A 25,075-nucleotide genomic window follows, 5' to 3' on the forward strand; every position below is an offset into this window, starting at 1 on the left:
TGTGAGGTCCCACACTGATGTTGGACAGAAGGCCTGGCTCTCAGTCTGCGCTCTAATTCATCCAAAGGTGTTCTATGGGGTTGAGGTCAGGACTGTGTGCAGGCCAGTCCAGTTCATCCACACCAGACTCTGTCCTCCATGTCCAAATGGACCTTGCTTTGTGCACTGGTGCACAGTCATGTTGGAAGAGGAAGGGGCCGGCTCCAAACTGTTCCCACAAAGTCGGGAGCGTGGAATTGTCCCAAATGTCTTGTTCTGCTGAAGCATTCCCAGTTCCTTTCACTGGAACTAAGGGGCCCAGCCCAGCTCCTGAAAAACAACCCCACACCATAACCCCCCCTCCACTAAACTTTACACTTGGCACAATGCGCTCCCACAAGTATCGTTCTCCTGGAGACCGCCAAACCCAGACCCGTCCATCAGATTGCCAGATGGAGAAGTGTGATTGGTCCCTCCAGAGAAGGCTCCTCCCCTGCTCTACAGTCCAGTGGCGGCGTGCTTTACACCACTGCATCCACCGCTTTGCATTGCACTTGCTGATGTATGGCTTGGATGCAGCTGCTCGGCCACAGAAACCCATTCCATGAAGCTCTGTGCGCACTGTTCTGGAGCTAATCTGAAGGCCACAGGAAGTTTGGAGGTCTGTAGCCACTGACTCTGCAGAAAGTTGTCCACCTCTTCGCACTCTGCGCTTCAGCATCCGCTGACCCCGCTCCGTCAGTTTACGTGGTCTACCACTTCGTGGCTGAGTTGCTGTCGTTCCCAAACACTTCCACTTTCTTATAATCCATCTGACAGCTGACTGTGGAATATTTAGGAGCCAGGAAATTTCACCACTGGATTTGTGTCACAGGTGGCATCCTATCACAGTTCCACGCTGGAATTCACTGAGCTCCTGAGAGAGACCCATTCTGTCACAAATGTTTGTAAAAGCAGTCTGCATGCCTAGGGCTGGATTTAATCCACCTGTGGACATGGAAGGGACTGGAACAGCTGAGTCTGAGGATTGGGATGGAGGAGACAAGACTTTTGGCAATATAGTGTACTTGTACTTGGTGTCACACATGTAGGATGATAAATGTATGGACTGTGAAATTTCAAATGTCCACGGAAAATTCGCGGAGGCCGTGCATTCACAGTGCACATGCCGATCGCCTGGACACCTCATCAGCTGAAAACACTGACCCAGCGCTGCACAGACCAGACCCTTAAATTCAGGGTCTACTGACGGAACAGGAGCCGCGGCAGGTGGATGATGTATCTGATTACTGAGGGAGGGGTCCGCGGACACGCCAAAGCGGACCAGACCTCCACCTCCGCTTCCACCACATGCATCAGGTGAGAGAAGGGAGTGTCAGAGCTCAACGACGCTGAGGGATTTACATGCAGTTCTATCAGACCGCCCTCCACGTCGGATTTTGACACAGAAGGGATACCCCCTGCGTCAAACAGTGCCGCTACGGGACTGACCATGCGTCGATTTCTGACGACTTGGGATGAGACTGTGTTGCTCAGGCAGGGGGTAGCGGGCGGGGCTTTGGAGGGAGGCGGGTTGTTCATGTTCAGACTTTTACTAAGTGCTGTGAGAAATGCCACATCGGTAGGTATGGCTTTAATTTCGTGCTGGCTTTTGTTCTTCCAAATAAAATCCCATGGTGCATCCTTCCACATCCCCTCAGAGGGAAAAAAGAGGTGCACTGAGGCATTCCGCTTTCTGGATTCAGCTCAGGGATTATCCCTGGATGAAACACATGGTGGAGGGAACGAGGGCAAAAGGCAGACGCGTCGCGATGCTGCGAGGCCATTTCCGTGGATAATCCCATAGGAAAGCCCAGCCCTCATTGACAAATGGAACTTCAGTTGTATTTGAGCTTTTCTAAGTTTTAACTCTGTTTCCTGTCCCCTCATGTGCAGGTCTAAGGAGACTTCAAACCTGCTAAAACACTCTTTTTGTCTGACATACTTCTCTGTCCTGGTCATTTTAAAAGCATTAATGTCAAACTTTCAATAAAGTTAATGTTGGACCGACACCTGTGTTTAAATGACATTTTGTTGTTATCTTGTGTCTCTTTCAGTTGATGGCTGCTATGGGAAACAGTGCAGCCAAGGCCAAATATGAACAGAAAGTACCCGCTTTCTACTATAGACCAACACACACTGACTGCAAGTAAGTAAGGAAAAGTGAAGCCTTGTGTTATATGTAACAAAACTTTTATATAGTTTTCATCAAGCAAATTGTATTCTTGTCTTTTTTTGTGTCTGTATGTATAATACACTTTAGTTGTGTGTAAATTATCTTGGGGCGACACGGTGGTGCAGTGGTTAGCACTCGTGCCTCACAGACAGAAGGTCCTGGGTTCGATTCCAACACCAGTCGACCTTTCTGTGTGGAGTTTGCATGTTCTCCCCGTGTCTGCGTGGGTTCTCTCCGGGTACTCCGGCTTCCTCCCACCATCCAAACACATGCACTAATAGGTTAATTGGTTAATGTAAATTGCCCATAGGTGTGAATGTGAGAGTGACTGTTTGTCTCTATATGTTCAGCCCTGTGATGAACTGGCGAATTGTCCAGGGTGTACCCCGCCTTCGCCCCTATGTAGCTGGGATGGGCTCCAAGAGACCCCCGTGACCCTAGTGAGGATAAAGTGGGTTCAGAAAATGAATGAATGAATAAATTATCTTGGCTTACTTAGCTACAGTTTAACTTACATAGACTGTTGCCCCCGTGACCTGGCCCCAGGTAAGTGGTAGAAAATGGATGGATGGATGGATGGATGGATGGATGGATGGACGGAACTTACTTGGCCTCTGTATAGATTCCATGCGCAGATCTTTGTTTAAGGCAGTCAGTTTAGTGACAGTTCATTCATTCATTTTCCAAAACTCTTAGTCCTCAGGAGGAGGGTGGGTGTGCTGGAGCCTATCCTGGCCACCAGTGGGTGAAGGCAGGGTCATCACTGGGCTGACATATGCAGACCAACAGCCATTCACTGTCACATTCACACCTATGGGTGATTTAGATTGAACACACATACAAACACCCAGTTTAGTGACAGTGTCATTTGTACAACAGCCTGACTATATTTATGTATGAATGGACCAAGAAGCAAAGGAGACCTTGGCTCCAAAGGGAACCCAACACAGAACTATCTTCAATTTGTAGTACTGCTGATGACCACTAGGTGTCGACTTCAAAACTCCTGCCTTCCATTGACTTACACTGAACTTCTCTCTAAAAAAATACTATGACTATCTCTTTACCAAGAGTCATTTTGGTCTCATTCATTTAATTTAGAGCTAACAGCCAAAACCCAAAGTACTGATGTCAAAACTTCAGTTAAAAAAACAATGGTTGACATCATGGTACATTTGTCTACATCTTATATACAGTGCATATAGCTTTATGTATGTGTATCAGTATGTTGAAAACACATGATAACCAGATAAACTTATTTACTTAGGCTATGTTCAGACTACAGGCAAATGTGGCACAAATCAGATTTTTGTGCCCGTATGTGACCTGTATCTGATCTGTTAAAGACAGTTTGAACAGCACTAATCCGATTTATTCAAATCTGACTCAGGCCGCTTTGATATGTGGTCCTAAATCCGATACGTATCTGATATTTTGCAATGTGACTTCAGTCTGAACGGCCAGGTCACATTTATCCGACCTTTACATCACAGGAGGAGGAACAGCGGGAAAAATATATTTAGTTCCGTAAAGACAGTGCATGCCTGCGTGGTCACATATTTCATCAGGACCTCTTTTGCTCATGCGGGTCACTTCAGGGCCACATTCAGTTCATACTGAAAACTGACAGAAGTTGCATTTAATATGGAATATGAAAAAGCACACACACAAAATCAGATTTCACCAAAAAAATCCAAATTGTGCATAAAGACCTGCTGTCTGAACTTAGTCTTACTAACAGTTAATTTATGCTGATTCCCCTTGTTTGGTAATACACTGAAGCAGACCTTGGTTCTATTTGTGTCGCAGTCTTTTTTATGTGGAATATGCGCATATTTATTTCTCGTAATATTAGCCAAAAGTAGTTAGGTCAGCAACATCTTGAGACATTGAAATGTGCTATGTGGCAAAGACACAGAGTGTGGGGTATTTTCATTTCATTTAATTTTCCTTTCAAACTTCATCTGCATCTGTATCTGTATTTAGAAGAAATGTGAAATGTGAAAGGTTTATTATTAGGATACTTATTTCAGAATTTCCAGTCATAAAACCCCAAACAAGTTCCCTAGTGAAAAAAAGCTTCAGTTGTAAAGCTAAGGGAAACTGCTGAGCCAAATGCACATCATGCATAATGATTTACATTACTGCTAATATAAACACTTTACAGCTATTTTTGCTGTTATTTAGTGACATGGGACACAACTCTCTGCCTGCACTATCAGTAAATGAATGTAAGAGAAGACACCGAATGCAAAAGCACTAGCACTCTGCTAATAAGAGTTAAAATAATGCAACACCACTGTGTCCATTGGTTCAGTGTAAATTCAGCTATAACTTGTACTTCACAGTTTAACACATTTGACTTTATCAACTAAACACACCTTCCTCTTTGTGTTTGTAAAATGATCATTGTTTTATTTACTGTCCAAGTATTAACTTATACCCTTGAGCATTTTTAGTTGTTCTCTATCTTTGATTCATTGATTCAATACAGTCCATCTCTTGGACATTCTAGACTTGTCTTTCCATCTTCTGTGTCTTCCTTCCTGTAACACAAATTGAAAATATACAGAAACATTAAACCTGTGTGTCTGTACCACAGTGTGTGTTTGTGTTCACACATTTTTCTGTTAAACCCAAGAGTTGAGTGTTTAAGACCCAGCGTCTCTGCAGCTTTTTTTTTCTTAGATGCTGTTTGTTTTATTTCTGATGCAAATAAAAGGAGAAATGTGTTGAGTAAGAGAGGATGAAAGCTGTGTGGAGTCTGGAGGAGAGGCTGAAAGGTTGGGAGAGGTGCAGAAAGGAACCGGATGAGAGAGGCGGTTGGCATGGTGATGGGTTACCGAGGAAGACGATTTAAAACTGAGATCTTTTAGAACAGAAGATGGGAGATTGTCCCTGGCAGAGTGTACACATTGTCATGTTGTAGTATTCAGTGAGTGAAAAACTGCAGTTTTAGGTGCAGTTGCTGAGTGAGTAAAGGGTGATGAAGGCTCATTCTTTGTATTTTCTGTCATGCTTTCAGGCTGCTGAGAGAGCAGTGGATCCGAGCCAAGTACGAGAGAAACGAGTTTGAGTTCATCGAGAAACAGGAGCCTTACTCTGCAGGTGAGGACACGTTTGGACCATTAAACTAATTAATGATGCACCCCCCCAGTTCATTACACAGTTTGGATCAGCACAGGCTGCTTTTCTGTGCCATGTCAGTTACATACTTGCATTTAGCACATTTTTAGTGACACAGCAGTCTAATTACACTGCAAAAGAGGCCTATACAAAAACAAGAAAATTAGAGTCACTGTTGGGTTAAAATGTCTCATTTCTAGTAGATGCACTTATCAAGTTTTCTTAAAGTAAGGCAATATTATCTAAGGATTACAGACTGCTAAAATTCTTATTCAAAGTAAAATATAGCCTACTTGTTGCAAGTCCTCATAGTAAGATTTTTTTAAACTAAATTGGGTAGCTCAAGATGACAATTCTTGGAACAAGACAAATAATCGTAACAAGATTAAGTCTCAATAATGAAAGAAATCAAAAAAAATGATTTGTCAAGATAAATATTTGAAATTCAAGTCAGACATCTGAATCAGTCCGAGCAATTCTCCGTATAGTCAGTACATTTAAAGATCAGTTAATTATACCCACCGAGTGTAACCTACTGACTGAGGTCAAACTTACCATTGTTGGTCTGTAATTATTGCTGTTCTTTACCACTTGTGGTATTGCAGTTTTTTGTTTTTACCATTGTTGGTATGTAATTATTATCATGTAAGTTGACGGTTAACTGTTACGTGTGGTAACACCACCAGAAATGTACTTTGTTTTTTTTGTTTTTTTTACACACATTTTGGTTATGCAATGTAAATACTGTCAAATGAATTTATTGTAATTTGGTTTAGGCCTATTTTGTTCTATTTTGTTCATTATTCTGACTTGAAGTTAAAGGACAGGAGTGAGTATTTAAAAGTTATTGTGTTAAGTTACTTGAAGATGAGAATGGAAGTGGGATTAAATAAGTTTTTCTTCTTCCCACTCCTTTTCGAGTATAAATGAATGATTTTTTTTTTTTTTTTTTTTTTGAATTTGCATGTATTCCATGAATGCTCGAAATAAACAAACAAATCAAATCAGTCAAACTGATTCTCTCTGAACAATATCAGCCAGGCAGTTACAAAACAAAGGCTGAACAACATACAAAAAACAGTCATGTTGTGAATATTTAGACAGATATTGCAGTTGGGTGCTTCTGGGTACATTTTGGTATCTGGCACTTTTCCAGATTTTTAGACCCAATAATAAAAGAGAAATTTAGACATATTTCCCCACAGGATGTACCTAATGATGACCTCAGATAAATGCAAAAAAAATTATACTCTTGCTCTGAGCCATCCCAAAATTAATGAATTTTTAATAAAATATTGGGGCCAAAAATAGGACCAAAATTGAGACATGAAAAGCTACCTAGATGTCAGTGCATTTGATCTGGAAAACATGGCTTGAAATGGTCTTATATAGAATAAATAAAGACACTTTGTTCAATTTGATGGCCCTAGTGGTTTTCCTATTCCAGACATGTGGGTTTTTCATCAGTCTCAGTCTTGTTCCGGGTTTTGTATGTAACCCATCGTGTCCACTTGCATTACATGCAGAACCTGCCCATTTAAACACATATAAATAGTGAATGATTTTGTAACAGCGGCCATTTTTGTGAAACACTCTGCCTTGCATAATTAGTTCAATTCCCAAAATGCACTTATGAGACAATAAAGTGATCTTCATAAAATAGCATGTAATTTTTGTGTCCTTTTGACCGTGTTACATGTGGATTTTTGTATTAAATATAATGTAAAATAATATAAAAATGTTCGTAATCTGAAAAATAGTTTCTCTTTTATCTTAGTAAATATCTATTTTTAAAATAGACCCAAAGTGTTTCCAAAATGGCTTCATAACGTTAGTCTACATCTGGTTTGAATTTTGTACCAGTTTCATAGAAGCACCCAGTGTAAAATTTTGGTCGTGATTTCACTGGGACTATTTATTTTTGCATTGATGGATTATTGAAAAGTAAATCTGGCAAATCTCATCAATTTGCCAACCAGGCAATCTCACTTTCTATAAATTATTTTATGCACAATTACAAGTTAAAATTTTAAAAATGTTTATGGAAACAAAAATCTTTTGAGAAATGTCCTCAATTTCACAGAGGAGGTTTTAGGCTGTTTTTTTTTTTTTTCTTTTTTCTTTTTATTTTTTTTTAGAAAGCATCAATGTGCATAATAGGACATGCACCATCTTCTTTTAAAATACAGTACAGTTTAAAACTCCTCAGGCACATTTAGCTTGTTTGTGTTTGCATGGTTGCGAATTATATGGATATTTATTTACCAGCTCTTTAATTAAGTAATAAGTATAGTAACAAGTAACAACATCAATATATAGTCTGACCTGGGTTCATATGACAAATAATGTTCAACACAATAAAAAATGCTTCACTTGTGTTGAATGAAATCTGATATAATACACCTGAGGATTAGTACAGTGAGTCTGCACAAAACAGTTCAAGGTGTATTAGGTGTGAATTGTAACACAGTCTTAGTTCATGAAACACGAATGCATATGTATAGTCTCCCACTTTCATTTAAACAGGGTATTTTATGCTCAAAAAGACACCTACAGTCTACTGACACAGCACTGAAGGTTGACGTTCTTGAAATAAAGGGCTCAGTATTCAAAAGCCTCCTTTCTATACCAGTAAAATTATATTTCTATACTTTACAAGTGAACACTTCAGCCATAACTGCAGTCACAAAAGGCAGAAATTCATGTAACACTGAAAATGCCATCAGGGTTTTAACTATAGCTGGCTCCAAAAAGTTGAGGGTTTCTTCTCTGAACTTGACCCTGAAGAGTGAAGACCAGTAAAACGTGTGCAGTTTGAGTTTTCTCAGCTTTTCATTCAATTCACTTTGCACTTAGAGCTGAAACACTGTGCTTTACGTTTAAAACTAAACCTGCTTCTTAACCCATAAAGACCCAGTACTACTTTTGTGGCAGCTCCTGATTAAATTTTCTGTGACAACATTATCCTATATGTTTTGCATTTTTCACTGTGAATCATGTATTTCCCCATATTTAATCTAGATGTTCATGAAAACTTCAAGTTTATTGTATTAATAATAATGGATTTGAGTTCTATAGTGCTTTTCAAGGCACCCAAAGCACTTTACAGTATTGATCCATTATGCATTCCCTCTCACATTGATACTCTGGTGGTGGTAAACTACATTTGTGATTAATTGATTGATTGATTGATGTATTTATTTCGAATATGAATGTCAAACAGAAGAAAATGAATAAACAAAACACTTAAACATAAGACATATAATACATATTCGAAAAGGAGTGAGAAGAAGTACAACTTATAAACTCCCACCCCTTCTCCTTATATAATTAATAACAATAATAACCTTCCTAGTCTAATCGTATCTATACTATATGCCATAATATGACTAAATACTTACTATTAAATAATTAGGTTTCTGGCTTTATATTATTATGAACAAATATAATATGATTTACATAAACACATAACACAATAACACATACATGTAAATACATATTCATACACAGATCTATACTATCTACTATCTATAGGTATTGTGATCACTTGCTTTGTGTGTTTGTTTGTTTGTTTGTTTGTTTGTTTGTTTGTTTGTTTGTTTGTTTGTTAGCAACTTTAGGGAAAACTATTCCAACCATCTTTCCCAAATGTTACCCACAGATAGGCCTGGGCCCTGGGACCAACCCATTAACTTTTGGTCCCAGTAGGCCAAAGTTCAAGGTCACAGCAAGGTCACAACATCTACAATTTTCCTATCTGTCATCACTGAGCAATTTTCAAAAAAAATTCATCAAAAATTCACAACGACTCCGATTAGCCTCCAATTTGATCCACCCGTAGCTTATAACAATATCTTGTATCTGGCACAAAATTGTCCACATCCACTGTGGAATGTGGACTCTGTGGACATTTACATTTAACATTGAATATCCCTTTTACCACACATTTTTCATTATAACTCAACAAATATCGATTGGAATTTAATATTTGACATACACATGCCTGAAGAAATAGTCGATCCACACATGCACACCGTTTGGGGTGCTTGGCGGAGGTTTGCGTTCTCTGAACACTTGTTATTTATTATATCAAAACAGAGAAAACTGAAGAAAAATGGACTTTTTCAGTAAAATCTCTCATTAACTGAATTTAAACCCAGTGTTTCCATCCACTGTCATTGATCCAACTGCATGGGTTTTACTGGTGAATCAATGTTGTAGAAGTTGACGGCATTTCCATGTTCACTACTGAGCCTCTGAACACTCAAATGGGTCATGTCTGATGACCATGAAAAGACGACAAACTGTATTTTGTACCAATCATTTACACAGATTGATAGGATTATTGTTTTAACAGTTATTAAATATCTTACATCAGTAGATGCTTTTGGTCGGCAGTGGAGGCAGTGGAGTAGTTATCCCTTAAAGAGAGTGTAGTATAAAGTGTTGAGAATAGAAGGATGTCAAGATGGTTTCACCTTTTTGTCAAGTGCTATTATGCGTTTCTAATATTGCAAGCAGCCGTTTTCACCATGTGTCTTCATGTCATGGACAGACTGTAATAGTGGCTGTCAAATAGTGGAAATGCACACAGGTATATGCACATTTTCCATTTGCACAAAAACAAAAGCAGCTAAAGTGACTTGTGTGTTGTCGTGTCAGAGTCGTGTTGTTTACCCTTGACAAGCAGAACCTTGAAAACTCCTTGGATGAACATTTCCCGATGGATGCGGGAAAGTCAATTACCCTGAAAGAGCCAGTGACAACTCACAAGCATTCATTTACAGCCCCCTCCTCATAAGTGGACCTGTATGTTTTCAGAGACATTATATCTAAATAGTGACACTGTTAGATAATAAAGTCATTAAAGCTGTGTGAGTGCATTTGTGTGTGTGGAGGGTGGGTTTACCATATCGTTAGCCTCCTAGCATAACTGCCTAACTCATACACAAATGTCCAAAAGTATGTGGACACACACACACACACACACTCACACACACACCTTGTTAGCCTCATAGTATAATAGACAAAAGTATGTGGACACGTTAAATTCAGGTGTTTCTTTTCTAACAGGGGTCTGGGATACAAAACAATGATGACTAATGTCAGAATATAGTTTTATACTGGGATAAATATCATTGCATTGGTTAGTTTGGTTTAAATTGTTATCTTTGCTTCCAAAACGCCTCAGAGATGGTTTTGACGTCATTTCACTCAGTGTTGATTTTTTTAAATCCATGACTATGATTTTAAGGTTCTACCTCTAAATTTCTAAAATAATAATTTTCTACCACAACTAACCATCTACTTTCTTTACATCTCACTGAAGAATAAAAATCTCCCATTAAACCTTGAGGAAATATAGATATTTATAAACTATATGGACATAGATATTGGGATACATTATATCGACAGCTGTAAGATGTCCAGTTCATCATGATATGACATAGAAGCATCAATATTAATAATCAATATGATATTTATCCCAATATAAAACTATATTATGACATTTGTCATCATTGTTTTGTATCCCAGACCCCTGTTAGAAAAGAAACACCTGAATTCAACGTGTCCACATACTTTTGTCTATTATACTATGAGGCTAACAAGATATGTGTGTGTGTGTGTGTGTGTGTGTGTGTGTGTGTGTGTGTGTGTGTGTGTGTCTACTAGTATACATTTCATGTCTTGCTGAAAATGGAGCTTTCTCATTGGCTTGCAGTGACCTCATCCGTTTATTGTTACAGCTGAGAAACACACACACATACCCCCCCCCCCACACACACACACACACACTCATACACACACGAGCACACATACACACACACACACACACACACACACACACACACTGAGTCACTCTTGCATCTCTATTTGTGCATTCATTACTTCTTTATTACTTTATGTGACCGACATTGTGTATAAGTGTGTGTGTGTGTGTGTGCGCGCGCATGTGTGTGTGTGTGCGTGTGTGTGTGTGTGTGTGTGTGTGTGTGTTTGTACATGGGTGTGTTGGCCTCCACTGTGGTCAGTGTTCACATTGATTTGGTATGCAAAGGATAGGGGGGAAGAAGAAGAAGAAGACAGAGGAGAGGAAGAGTCATGGAAGAAGGTGGGGGTGGGGCCAAGGAGGGCTATTGATCGATGAGGTAATGGGAGGTGAAAGTCTCATGTCAGAAAGTCACAAGAGCCTGTGTTTGAGAAAAACAGAGACGTCACCGACAGCAAAGAGCTGCAAAATAAAGAAAATGAAGAAAAGAAATACCAAACAACTGTGGGTAAAAATGAAAATGAACCCCAAAATATGCAGCGATATGAGGCGTCAGTGAAAACACACATGCATGGGAACTATCCCTGCCTCAGTAAAAGACTCTGTACTTAAAGCTGCAGGCCTCAGTGTTTTTAAATGGACACTATATGTTAAAGTGTCTAGTGAACAGTGCCGGCAGCAGTAACAAACCTGCAGAAAATGGCCTAGTGTGGCACTTTTCTGTGTCCTTTAGTTCATGGTTTTGTTAATGGCCCACCATTTCACTGTTGTGTTTACAGCTGCTTTCAGCAGAAGAGCGCTGATAATCACACTACGGGCTACTTTTCCCACTATGTCACTGTTAGCCGCATATGGGTCTCAAGCAGTTTGTGGCGACTAAAGTAACAATAGGCTTTTTAATGTTTTATTGACTTCTGTCAGAATTGTCAATTCATTACCCCCCCCCAAAGGGGAAGCAAGGGGTACTGTTTTTGGTTCTGTTTGTTTGTTTGTTTGTTCAACACTTTAGCAAAAAAAATAAAAACTATTGGTTGAATTCATACCAGATTGGGTTTATAGATTGCCAGTGACCCACAATAGATGTGATCACATCTTGGGAAAAGTGGGTCAAAGTTCACTTTTTTTTTTTTAAATGAATCTTTTTTTCCCCCATTTACTCATAATGGCTGAAGTTTGTCTATGCTGTCCATGTCTATGCTGACATCAGCACATGCATAGATATGATGACATCAGCTGGACTGATGCCAAAATAAGATACAATACGTGTTGTTGTGCCTGGCACCACTTGTTTTATAGTTAAGTTAAAAATAATTAATGGAATTTCCAAAATTAACCAAAGGATCAGGTGACTTTGGCTGAACAGTGTTACTTCCAGGTTTGTATAAATGTGTTGATATGTTTTGTTTTGTTTTTAACTCATAATGAAGAAATTGAAAACATAATTTCTCTGATTCCCTCTTTTGTTCATTTTCTTCAGTCCCTGTTGAACTTGTTGCTTATGTGATAATAACATAACAAAGCACTGATGATGGTCACATGATGAACTGTTGGTTGGTAACTGATGACGTAAAGAAATTCACTGTTTATCTAAAGGAGGACACAGTTGTTTGTATGTCGAGAAAGATTCATTGAACTGCACTCACTCCAGGCCTCGGTGGACTGTTGTGAAAATCGGATCAGCTCTTTAACAGGAGTTTGTGATCCTTGTGATCAATCTTAACTTGTCATGTCTGTGTAAAATGTATTTTAAATAACATTAATTATTTCTAATTATGGTATTTTAGAGAGTGTTGGGTCTGTAGTATTACTGTGATTAGCACAGAGCACAGGTGTAATGAGTTAACTTCTGTCTGGAGCAGTTCTTTAGCTTGTGTCGTATTGAACGCTCTGGGTTTAATCTGCATAAACTTGGAGATTGTAGGTAACATGTAAGTCTGTTATCTACGAGTCCTGCTGAGTTATGCTAGTATGCAAATGTTTTTGATTCATTGTAAAACTTTGGACACATTAGTCTGCAAGAGTCTAGGTAATTAATAGGCCTGTAACGGTACACGTACCGAACCGTTTCGGTACACACCTGTTCGGTTCGGTACACAGCTGTACCCAAACGGCACAGTATGATGAGAAAAAGAAAAAGGAACGAAAGACGTTGTTTGATGCGGAACTTTAAATCCACGCAAGTTCCACATGGACATATTGAAGGACGCGCACATTGACCCGAAATATGAAATAACAGCTGATATAAGGTTAAAAAAACAACAAATATGATGTGAACCTGGAAGGAAGAGACTGCAGACCCTCCACCATCAGTCCAGTCCAGTTTGGATCAGTTCAGGTCCCAGTGAAAGACAACAACCAGGAAAGAGACATTAATAAGACAGACGTTGTTTGGCCCCTAGGAACTACGGTAGTTCTAAAACACTGACACTAGCTCTGTCTGTCTGTCTCTCTCTCACACACACGCTGTATAACAGGAATAGAACCCGTAGTTGGACGTTGAAAGTATATAAAGTTTCACTTTCATTTCACGCCAGCGTTTGTTACATTAGTTATGGACCCCCTCACCCCCCGGCTCCAACCAAAACAAAACAACAAATCCCCCCGACAAATCGCACCCTGCACGTGCGCGCGCACGTACACAAAGTGTCCTAAACAGTTTGTTCTCTGTCCTAAAATAAATAATTTGGTTAATTTTTTGTTGTCAGTGTTTCTCTTCAGTTTGTTTCAACAGAATACCAGTTTGTCGTCTTGTTAATGTTGCACTTCATGTGGAATTTTTCTGGTATTTTTATGCAGAATGTGAACTGACAGAACTGGGATTACATTTTTGTTGTTTGTTCAAAACTACCTTTCAGGGAAAAGTGCAATACTAATGTTTAAAATACATTTAGTAATATTAATAATTTATTTTATGTTCTATTTGATTTATAGCAGCAGAATTATATTCCTGTTTTTCTATATTCAAATTTTTCAAAAAATTGGGGGAAAATTTTTCAAAAATTCATAAATGTATTAAAGACATTTTGAGGGGTTTTCTTTCTTCCTGTACCGAACCGAAAAAAACGAACTGTGGCTTTCAAAACCGAAAACGTACCAAACCGAAAATTTTGTGTACCGTTACAGGCCTAGTAATTATTGGAAACACTTCAGCTGTATGTACAGGAAAATAATAATGAATAGTGTGTAATTCATCTGCATATTGTCATTTATTCATGGTCTGAACTGAACCATAATCCTTGTGAGGGTCCCAGAGGTGCAGGAGCCTCAGGTGAAGGTGGGGTACATCCTGGATACAAGGGAACAGCAACGATTTAAAACATTTATTTACTTCTATTGAGTCGCTTCTTTGTGACATTACTACATTAATAATCCATATGGTGCAGTGTTATACGATAAGAGTTGTCTTATATTAGATTAAAAAAATCATAATATTATCACAATATGTGAAATTGTAACCCCTGTAATGTGCATCAAATTCCCAGAGTTTTGCCAATACACAACTATAGTAGGTATCATCATATGCAGACGCTCTGCTTCTCTGCACACCCTTGGACTCGGAAATGCCCTTAATAGTTAACTTCCTTTTAGTCTTTTCCTGCTTGTTTACTTTCAGAAGCTTTATTTATTTATTTATTTATTTTTTTACTTTATTCATTCACTCTCACTTTCACATCTACTGGTGATTCAGATTGACCTATTAACCCATTAAAGTGCATGTCTTTGGCCAGTGGGAGGAGACAGAACCCATGAGAACAGGGGTAGAACATGCAGACTCCACACATAGAATTCTGACCCCATGGGAATCTGAGCCCCGGCTTGAGTTTCTAGTCTGGAAAACTGACCCACATCATAGAAGTTTGACCCCTTATATGAATTTGTACTGTATGTTGATAAAAAATGTGCACATTTCTATATCATAATAAGCTTAAATATATGTGTATAATTAAAATTTTTCATCAGAAAAAAAAAAAGATTAAAAAAATAAATAAATAAATAAAAATAAATAAATTTTTCATCAGAAACTACTAAATTAATTCATTCCTATAGCCATTGAAATAAATAATCTGTGTTCATTTTAGAGTTGCTGGACATCATGGACATGAAATCTACCCTAAATTATAAAAAAAAAAGAAAATGGTCAAAAAAAGATAGGTTTTCTGTATTTTCTTTTTTTTTCTTTTTTTTCTTTTTTTTTAAATTTAATTTGTGAATTTTCAACAGCAGAAAAAGGATGTATCATACAATCTTTACATTTCTACTGTGTTTTTGAACACAAGTCCCCACCCCTAACTTAAATATAAATATAAACATGTAAATATATTTACCAGAAAACACCAGGATTATGAAGAGGAGGCATATAGCATTCATACAAAGTCTAGATGTGAAAACATAGTAAAAGCAAAAACAAATACATAAAATAAAATAGATAACGATTACACATATATTAAAAAAAAAAGACAGAAATAAAATATGTACCATATCTACAGTTATCCAGGTGATGAGTGGTGATTTGGTGTTAAAGTCATGATATAAGTTTCTGTGAATTTTACAAAAGGCTGCCATGCTTTATAGGACTTTGCAGCTGATCCTGCTAACGTACATCTCATCTTCTCCAATTGTAAAAACCTCATAATCTCTGCGATCCACTGATCATGTGTGGGAGGGGTTTCCTGTTTCCACCTCAAAAGTATAAGACGCTGTGCAAGTAGAGAAGCAAATGCAACAGCATTTAAATAATATTTAGAAATATAAATGTTTGGGGGAATCATTCCAAAAAGTGCTGTCAGGGCTGAAGGTGGAAAATTAATGTCATAAATTGTTGAAAATGTAGTAAATATAGATGTCCAATAGCTTGTATTTTCTAATATATATATATATATATATATATATATATATATATATATATATATATATATATATATATATATAAATTTAGTAATATTTGTAACAAAAACTATGTAACACTGAATGGATGAAAACAGATTGCAGTAAAGGTGGGATTTGAATCAGTAACAGTTCTTTTCAGTAAATAACAGGTGTTAATCACAGATTCACAGATAGATTTGGAATATCGTGTGCTTGTACATTTGTGCAATGCATGATTGTTAATGAATTTTTGTGCTTTTCATAACATATTTTGGGTTTATATATACACCTTTTTTTTTTTTTTTTTGAAACAGATTTGGTGATTTATTGGGAGTGGTTCACTTTTCAATAAGGGGGGGTCAGAATTCTATTATAGAAAACTGACCCGCGGGTCACTTTTCCATGGGGGTCACTTTTCTATCTGACACCGGCACAAATATAACTAGTATTGATTTGTCATAAATGCTGCAATTTTTGCATGTAAATATTGACTGTTCCTAAATTAATTCAATTAATTGTGGTTAATTACAGCAACATGTGCAAGTTGTTTTTTTTTTTTTAAGTTAGTTTTAAAACAATGTTTTTGGATTTAACATAGTCATAAATCAGTTATTTGTAGTTTTTGGCCGTATGTGGATCTTAATATTGTACACTTGTTTTGTTTTCTTTGACCCTTGATAATAGTTTTCAAATGCCTTATTTCCTTCTCTCTGTCCTTCGCTGCGTAACCATTCTGGACACATTAGCTGCTCATCTACCTTATACTTGCTTCAGTCCATACTTACTGCCTGTTCCAAATCACTTTAGATGACACCATCAAGTTAGCGGCAAAAATTGCCTTCCCCGGTTGTGCTGACCCTAGCAAAATTCCCCGTTAAAAAAATAAATAAATAAAATTAAATGCAATGAGTCACTTCTTTTGAATGGCTCCTATTTCTGCTGTAGATGTCTTCCTTTCCACTCCAGTCACAGAAATAGATCCAGATTAGAGAGAAAATACTTGACAGTGTGATAGAAATAGAAGAGAAAAGAGGGAACAGGGTGCAGTGTAGGCAGAGCATTTTACCCAAAATAGCCAGAAGAAGAAGAATTTGACAGGCTATAAATAGAACGGTGTATGATTAACATGAAAGACGTTCTTTGGTGCAAAGACAATAAAATGTCCAAATGCTGCCTCATGCTGCATCTCCTTCTGAATTCTTTCCTCTCGTCTGTTTGATTCTTCTCTGTTCTGTTTTCACTCGCCCTCTCCTCCTCCTCTTCCTCCTCTTTCTCCAAATGAGATTTCAAACGATCTTTGATTTGTGTTTAACTGAAGTATCACCTTCCACCGACCGGTTAGTACAACATATCACCGTTACAGTTACACATTAAATACACATCACCTATCTCCTCTGATGGATTGTTGGGTTTTTATACTGTACCACCTCTCCCATCACACTCACACACACACATACTTTTTTTTTGCCTTTCTCCTCCTCCCAGGATACCGAGAGGGGTTTCTATGGAAACGAGGAAGAGACAACGGTCAGTTCCTCAGCCGAAAGTTCATCATATCCGAGAGGGAGGGAGCCCTAAAATACTTCAACAAGCAGGATGTAAGTAAACTGGTGTTGAAATGTCAGACATTAGCATTCAACATTATAGTCATGTAAAAATAAAAACACACAAAAAAAACGTACCCACATGTTCTTTGTTGTTTCTCTACCTCCACTAAGGCCAGAGATCCCAAGGCCATAATGAAGATTGAGACGCTCAACGCCACCTTCCAACCAGCCAAAATTGGCAATCCTTGCGGCTTACAAATAACCTACTTGAAAGACAACAGCACAAGGAACATCTTTGTCTACCACAGTGATGCTAAGGTGCAGTGTCACACCCTGACAGTACACACACACACACACACACACACACACATACCAGTGGAGGCCGGTGGTCTTAAGAATAGGGGAAGCAGGAGTAGCATTCTACCAAATCACAAACTTATGATTTGAATGAATGAATGAATGAATGAATTTATTTTGTTTTTACATCAGTCATTGTACTCAGTACATCAACTGTAATAAACATAAAAACCAAAAAAGGAATAGGCTAGAAGCAAAAGCTTATTTTTTTTGCCTATCCTTTTCAACTAGTACACTGCTTACATCAACTTAAATGTGTACAGCATCGAGCATTTACACCAGAATAATAACAAATAAAAACATTTTAAAAAGTCAACAACAAAAACACATCTACCATCTCAATTCAATATTTCTGAATAATTTAAACTTAACGTACTCTTTTTTTTTTTTAACTTCACCAAAGGAGTGGATAACTTAAATGCATCATAAGGTCTATTCCATAATTTCATACCACAATCCCAATTCAGTTCATTTGTATGTGAATTCCACCCTCCTTTCCTTCTCTACAAAATTATTAATTATCCAATCATACCAAAACGGACTCTTTTTCAGGTTGTTCAGCAATTTCCTTTCAATGAATATGTTCAGTGATTCTTAGCAGAGTTCTCCAAACAGACCATGCTGCTGAGTGATGAAGATCTAGCCGTGGTGAACGACACATAAGAGGACTATCAGGCACAAAAACTCCCATCCACGTTTCATCCAATCACAAGTGACAGCCGTGAGTCCTGTCATGTCATTGGTCCTCAGGGGTTTTTCAAGACCTGTCCCCCTCTACTCATCCTTAGTGCCACCTACTGGTGTATGAATGTGTGTGTGAATGGGTGAATGTGAGGAATTGTAAAGCACTTTGGGCACCATTAAGGTGTACAAAATGTGCTATATTAAATTCAGTCCATTTACCATTTATTATTGACGCAATGAGTCCAGGAAATGACTTATTTTACATATTTTGTCCAATGACTGACTAGATTTTTTTCAAACGCTCCCACCTTCCTGCTTCAATGGATTTGACACAAGAGCAGCCTCTGCTTCAGTGTGAGAAATCCTTTGCAACCATCAAGCTTTACATCACAGGTGTCAAACATGCGGCCCAGGGGCCAAATCTGGCCCGCCAAAGGGTCCAGTCCGGCCCTTAGGATGAATTTATGAAATGCAAAAATTACACTAAGATATGAACAATCCTTTTAGTTCAGGTTCCACATTCAGACCAATTCAATCTCAGGTGGGTCGGATCAGTCAAATACTATCATAATAACATAGAAATAAAGACAACTCCAAATGTTTCTCCTTGTAAATGTAAATATTTTCATGTATTTTCACTAAAACAAAGTATAATTTCGCAAAAAATGTGAATAACCTGAACAAATATGAACAACCAGAAATGTCTTAAGATAAATGAGTACAGTTTTAACAATATTCTGCTTGTTATTAAATGTTTTGTGTATTTGTAGAGCCACTGTGATCTGTAAGTTATAATGTACATGTGTAAATGATAAACTGAGGCATAATATTGTTAAAATTACACTTATTTTTTCAGTTTGTTCATCTTATTCACATCTTTTGAAAAGATAGTTTGCAGATGTAAACCTTTTCGTAATGTAAATTAACTTTTTTTTGCTCTAAAATACAGAGAAAAGTTTGGAGTTGACATTATTTATATATTATTATGTTATTATTTTACTGGTTCAGCCCACTTCAGATCTAGTTTAGTTGAATGTGGAACTGAACTAAAATGAATTTGACAGCCATTCTTTACATGAAATGACTTCAAAAAGGCTGATAAGTACAGATAAAAAATATGGTATTCATGAGGGAAACAGCTTTCATGAGAGTAAATCTCCTGACACTATCCATTTTTTTTTTTTTTTTGCTTAAATTTTGGGGTAAGTATTGCTCCCCTTGTAGTCTTAGAGCAGCCCCATCTGGCACACACACACACACACACACACACACACACATACACTTCACACCATCAGTCAGTACCTGAAAACACCAGGTACAGGGTACAGTGTACGCTCTGTGTAATAGTGGGTTAGTATTAGGGATGTAGGAAGATATCCATAAAATATCACAATATTACATTTAACAATATCATTAGGGGAAAAATGCTGTATGACTTTTTTAATGGATGTTTTCCATGTACAGATTGGCAGCAAACAGTTAATCTTGTGTTTTGTCTTCAGTTAATGGCATAATAAACTTAATCCGGTAATGTCAAAGACCTTTAAGAATGAAATGGTTCAGTAGAGAGTGATTTCCTGTTTCGGTGTCACATGACTTCTCCACTGCCCCACCCCTTTAGTCGATCACATTTATTCCAAAGTGAAAAGTCTGTGTGATTTACAGAATTCCAGCAATTATTTTCCTAAAAAGTCACCCAAATATACACTACTGTGCAAAGGTTTTCGGCTGCCTTTAGACTGGTTGTTTTTGCAGTGTTGAAATGAACATACATATTTATTATATAACCCTTAGTCTCTTTTCTTCAAATACAACAAGAATACACAGGAAATATGTGCACAGCTTTAAAAGACACACAACAAACAGAACTAAATGGGTTGTAAAGGTTAAAGTCAGTATTTACTGTGACCTCTGACCCCATGACAAGAAGCAGCAACAACCATTAGAAACATCTGGCATGTGTTGAATGAAACCTGGAATAAAAAATCAGAAAGTGAATGCCAAAAATGTTTTATTGTCTGAACAAATGGATTAAAGACATGTCAAGTGTGAAAGGAAGGTCACACTAAATATGACCACTTTAGTTTATAGAAGCTGTTTTTTTTCACTGAAACTTTGTTTTTTCCTGCTGTACATACTTTACTGTGGTATTATTCCAGGTTATACCAGTTACCTGCTACGTCCAGATGACAATGCTCGTGATATTTTTCTTTTGCGGTGCACTAAAAGTCTCGCATCCAGTCACGTATCGTTTCAAGAAATATCTGCGTCCAGGTGGAAATGGGAAAACTGGGTTAAAATTGTGTTTGTGTACAGCGCCACATATTGGTGTAGCATACGTATTACACCGACAGAGCTGCAGGATACACTAAAACCACAGAAGAATGCAGTGAGTGTGTGCATGAGGTTACATCCAAGGTTTTCTTCTTCTGGTCACGTGGTACTATGGCGTCATCGTTTCCAAAAAGTGGTGTTTTGCCGATCCATACAGCAACACGAGGGCGGAGTTGTGAGATTTTTCCACTTTGGGACCCGTTCTTCAAAAATAGTGTTTCAGGGCACCGACAACTCCGGTGTCATGTGGATGAAAGGCCGAAATGATAATAAACTTTTGTGGATTGACATAATTTCGTTGTAATGTGTACAGCGCGTATACCCCATATATCCCATATATCAGCGCAGTACTGTGGCAACAAGAGGTTAATGAGTTCATGGAACAGTATCCATGATTGGCTCTGTGGCAACAAAATGTCCATACTGCTTATTATCACGGATCACAAATGCCAACATTTTTTCGGCTCTGTGGCAATAGACAAACTGATATTTCGTGCTGCAGTACTGTGGCAGTAGCCACTGCCATAAATTAAGTCAAAGTAATGTCACTGATATCAGCTGGTTAAGTAGTTATTGCTCTTTTCCTGCTCCAAAGTGTTTTAAATCCATCATCTTCATTATTGTTATTCATATTTGTCCGATATTTTGTGCCACAGGACTGTGGCAGCAGCCAGTGCCATAAAAATATTATCTCACACACAATATTATCACAATGTATATATAAATATATCAACTTATATATAAATAAAAAAACCTGTGATGTGCATCATATTGCCAGACTTTTGCCAGTACACAGCTATAGTAAGTATAATATGCAGACTGTGCTTCTCTAAACACCCTTGGACTTGGAAATGCCCTTAATAATTAACTTCCTTTTAGCCTTTTCTTGCTCATTTCCTTCCAGCAGCTTTAGCAGCGCTGCACAGTGCTCTATCAGACAGTGTGTAGCACAGAGTTGCAGCTTGTGCTTTGGTTCTGAGCGATGCATTAAAAGGAACAGTATGAAGGTATGGCCTGAACTGTATATTAATGAGGTATTTTATTTCTTTTAGCTCGGGCGTGTCCAATCCTGGTCCTCGAGGGCCGGTATCCTCATGTTATAGATGTTTCCCTCTTCCAGTCCACCTGACAGTCGTTATCAGGCTTGTGCAGAGCTTTATGGTAAGATTATCATTTGAATCAGGTGTGTTGGAAGAGCGATGCATCTAAAACATGCAGGATACTGACCCTCGAGGACCAGGATTGGACACCCCTGTTCAGCCTTTGTGTTATTACCTTGGGCAAGAAATTGTTTTTAAGGTTTAAGGTTACTCTAACACTTTATTTTAGAACTCTAAAGTATCCTCAAAGTAATTATGTAGTTTAGCACTAATGATATGGAAAATATACACTCACGCAGATATTTTAGTTTTATGAAGGAGCCCCCGAGCATTTTCTGTGAAAAAAAAAAAAAAAGCTTAACCCATAAAGACCCAAACAGCCACCGGTGACGCAGACCATCTACAGATATACACTGTTTAATCCCTGTTGATCCACTAATCCGATCAATACATGAAAATAATTTGTGTAAAATACAGTTCTTCATCTTTTCATGGTCATCAGATATGACCCATTTGGACGTTCAGAGGCTCCGTAGTGAACGTGGAAACACTGTCATCTTCTACAACACTGATTCACCAGTAAAACCCATGGAGTTGGATCAATGACAGTGGATGGACAAACTTGTTTTACATTCAGTTAGCAATATCTTTGCTGATAAAGTAGCTTTTTCTTAATTCTTCTCTGTTTTGATATAATCAACTTTGAATTTTCTCTTAGTTTTCTTGAACATCTACATGATCTGTGGATTAAATACAGGGAAATAAATGATTTACACCAAAAAATGCAGGATAATATTCTAAAAAAAAGGGTGATAAATCAGTTAAGAAAGGTAGCAATAGAGAAAAATTCATTTGGGAACGGCCACAAAAGTAGCACTGGGTCTTTATGGGTTAAATCAGTGGGTTGGGACCCCACTTGGGGTCACCTGGAATTCAAATGGGGTTGGCTGAAATTTCTAGTAATTGATAAAAAACAAAACTTACTAATGAAATATATATGGTGAGTTGAGAGAGACGATCCCAATCCATAACATACATGACAAACTGTGAGTCTGAAACTGCAGCACTGTGGTTCTGTTTATCTGTCAAATGTTCATTGTGGTCAGTTTCAGATGCTGCAGCTCTTTCATAATTCATAGTTTGAGTTCTTGTTTGTTCAGTATTAATTGTCAGCCTTGTAAATCCAAACTGGACTGACTGGACATATCCTGACCAAGGAAAATGAAATTCTCACTTTGTGCAGTAATCTACACCTGGATTTACTGCCTCTGTCCACAATAATATACATTATATAGACTAAATGTCCTCTAAAATTAATGTTTATTTGCAACATAGTATAGCAAACTATTATATGATCAAAAACAAATTAATTTTAGCCAAAAAAACAAAAAAAAAAAAGTCTCCATTTTGAATGTCTGGTGTCGCCAGAAATTTGTGATGTTAAAAAGGGGTCATGAGAGAAAAAAGGTTTGGAGCCACTGGGTTAAATGGAAAAGCTGACATTTAGAGTCATCCAGGTAGATCGATGTGCATTTAATTTGCTTGTTTGTAGAGACATTGTAATGGTTTTGAATGTTCAGTTTTACGTCAGTGCATTCAGTAAGACATCCTGTAACTTAAAAACATACTTCACTCTTTATGAAGCATGGAAAATACAAAAGCTGTTTTATTTCCACTGGGTGTAACAGACCATCGGACCAGTAAAACCCGTTTCTTATTGGGTGTGTGAGCTGCCTGATCCTCTGAGGGATTTTCCAGTCCTGTCCTCAGAAATTGTTGCTTCTTTATTGTCTTATTTCTCTGAGATTTATAACAAAAATAATAGAGGAGCAGGTGGGAGAGAGGAATACACAGACTGTAGTTAATAAAAACCATCAAGACTGAGAAGGAGGAAGTTAGATATTAATAGCCATTTTGAAGAGTCCAACTCAGACATAGAGCCACAGAGCGCTGCTCCCTCTGCTGGTTCTGTGGTGGTACTGCAGGTTGTGACAGTAGCAGGTCACTGGGTTCATCCAATGCCACTGTCACTCTTGTTCTGTGGTGGATTTATCGACAGCTCTGCAGCATCCTTACAGCACAGGTGCCTTCAATGACACCTCCTTGTGCAGCTGCTAAACCTCCATGAAAATCAAGGCAAATCCAGGAAAAATTGTTTTCTTTTTTTTTTACCCTATAGGAGATGGTCGACTGGTTCAATGCTATCAGGGCAGCCAGGTTCCACTACCTACAGGTCGCTTTTCCTGGAGCCAGTGATGAGGAGGTGAGGATGTATTATATGTGTGCCATTACTGGGATCAATATTACTACCAGACTTCACCCTAATTTCTTTTTTTTTTTTTTTTTTTTTTTTAATTTGTATTTTATTTCACTTTAACCCTTTCATGCATGAATTATGAGAACCTTAATCAAGATTTTTTTCCTAAGTGTTTTTATTCCTCTTTAGGCATGAAAAAAAACCCAAAAAACAACACAATTGAATTTTTTTATGAACCTATTTTTCGTGGAGTTGCAAAAATATCCACTCAGCTGGACACCATGCATTTAATTTTTGAAGCAAAGAAACGCATTTACTGATATATTGTGTGAAAACTATGAAATACATTTTTTAATGCTGCTAATCTGATGTTTTGTCACATTTTAACATACTCTAATATTAGTTATTACTCACTTTATGGAGATAATATGCAAAAAATTAAAACTTTTTAAGAAAAACAGTTAATTACAGTCTAATAACAATAACAAGCAATTGATTTACACTCAAACATGTTGTCCTGCGGATCAGGTTTATCCAGAACAGCAAAGTTACAGTAATGTTCTGAATGTCAGTGTATGGGATGATACATAGGCGTCCACTGTGTTGGCTGATATGGAACTAAAACAATAACATTCATGAATATACAAGAGAACAGCTGGAGAAGAACTGTCCACTGTAGTGACCACTGTGCATGAAAGGGTTAAAAAAAGAAATTCCTTTGCATTTGGAAAATTATCTTTTTCAATACAGATGTTTCTATATCAAGGTTATACCTCCACATACACATGTAACCTGACCTAATCATTCCAACAAGCATGTAAAATAAAATAAATAAATCAA

At 37.7% G+C, this 25,075-nt stretch overlaps 1 protein-coding gene across 1 annotated transcript in view; it reads left to right on the forward strand.

Annotated features, from left to right (window-relative positions):
• The window catches only part of LOC115410794 (arf-GAP with dual PH domain-containing protein 1), a 78,802-nt gene that overhangs the window by 43,383 nt on the left and 10,344 nt on the right, over window positions 1-25,075 (forward strand). The window contains exons 3-7 of the mRNA XM_030122585.1: window positions 2,076-2,167; window positions 5,220-5,302; window positions 17,442-17,554; window positions 17,675-17,821; window positions 24,158-24,241. Of these exons, the coding sequence (XP_029978445.1) occupies window positions 2,076-2,167; window positions 5,220-5,302; window positions 17,442-17,554; window positions 17,675-17,821; window positions 24,158-24,241 (519 nt within the window). The remainder of the gene's footprint in view (window positions 1-2,075; window positions 2,168-5,219; window positions 5,303-17,441; window positions 17,555-17,674; window positions 17,822-24,157; window positions 24,242-25,075) is intronic.

Source organism: Sphaeramia orbicularis, chromosome 19 (genome assembly GCF_902148855.1).
Source record: "Sphaeramia orbicularis chromosome 19, fSphaOr1.1, whole genome shotgun sequence".
NCBI lineage: Eukaryota > Metazoa > Chordata > Actinopteri > Kurtiformes > Apogonidae > Sphaeramia > Sphaeramia orbicularis.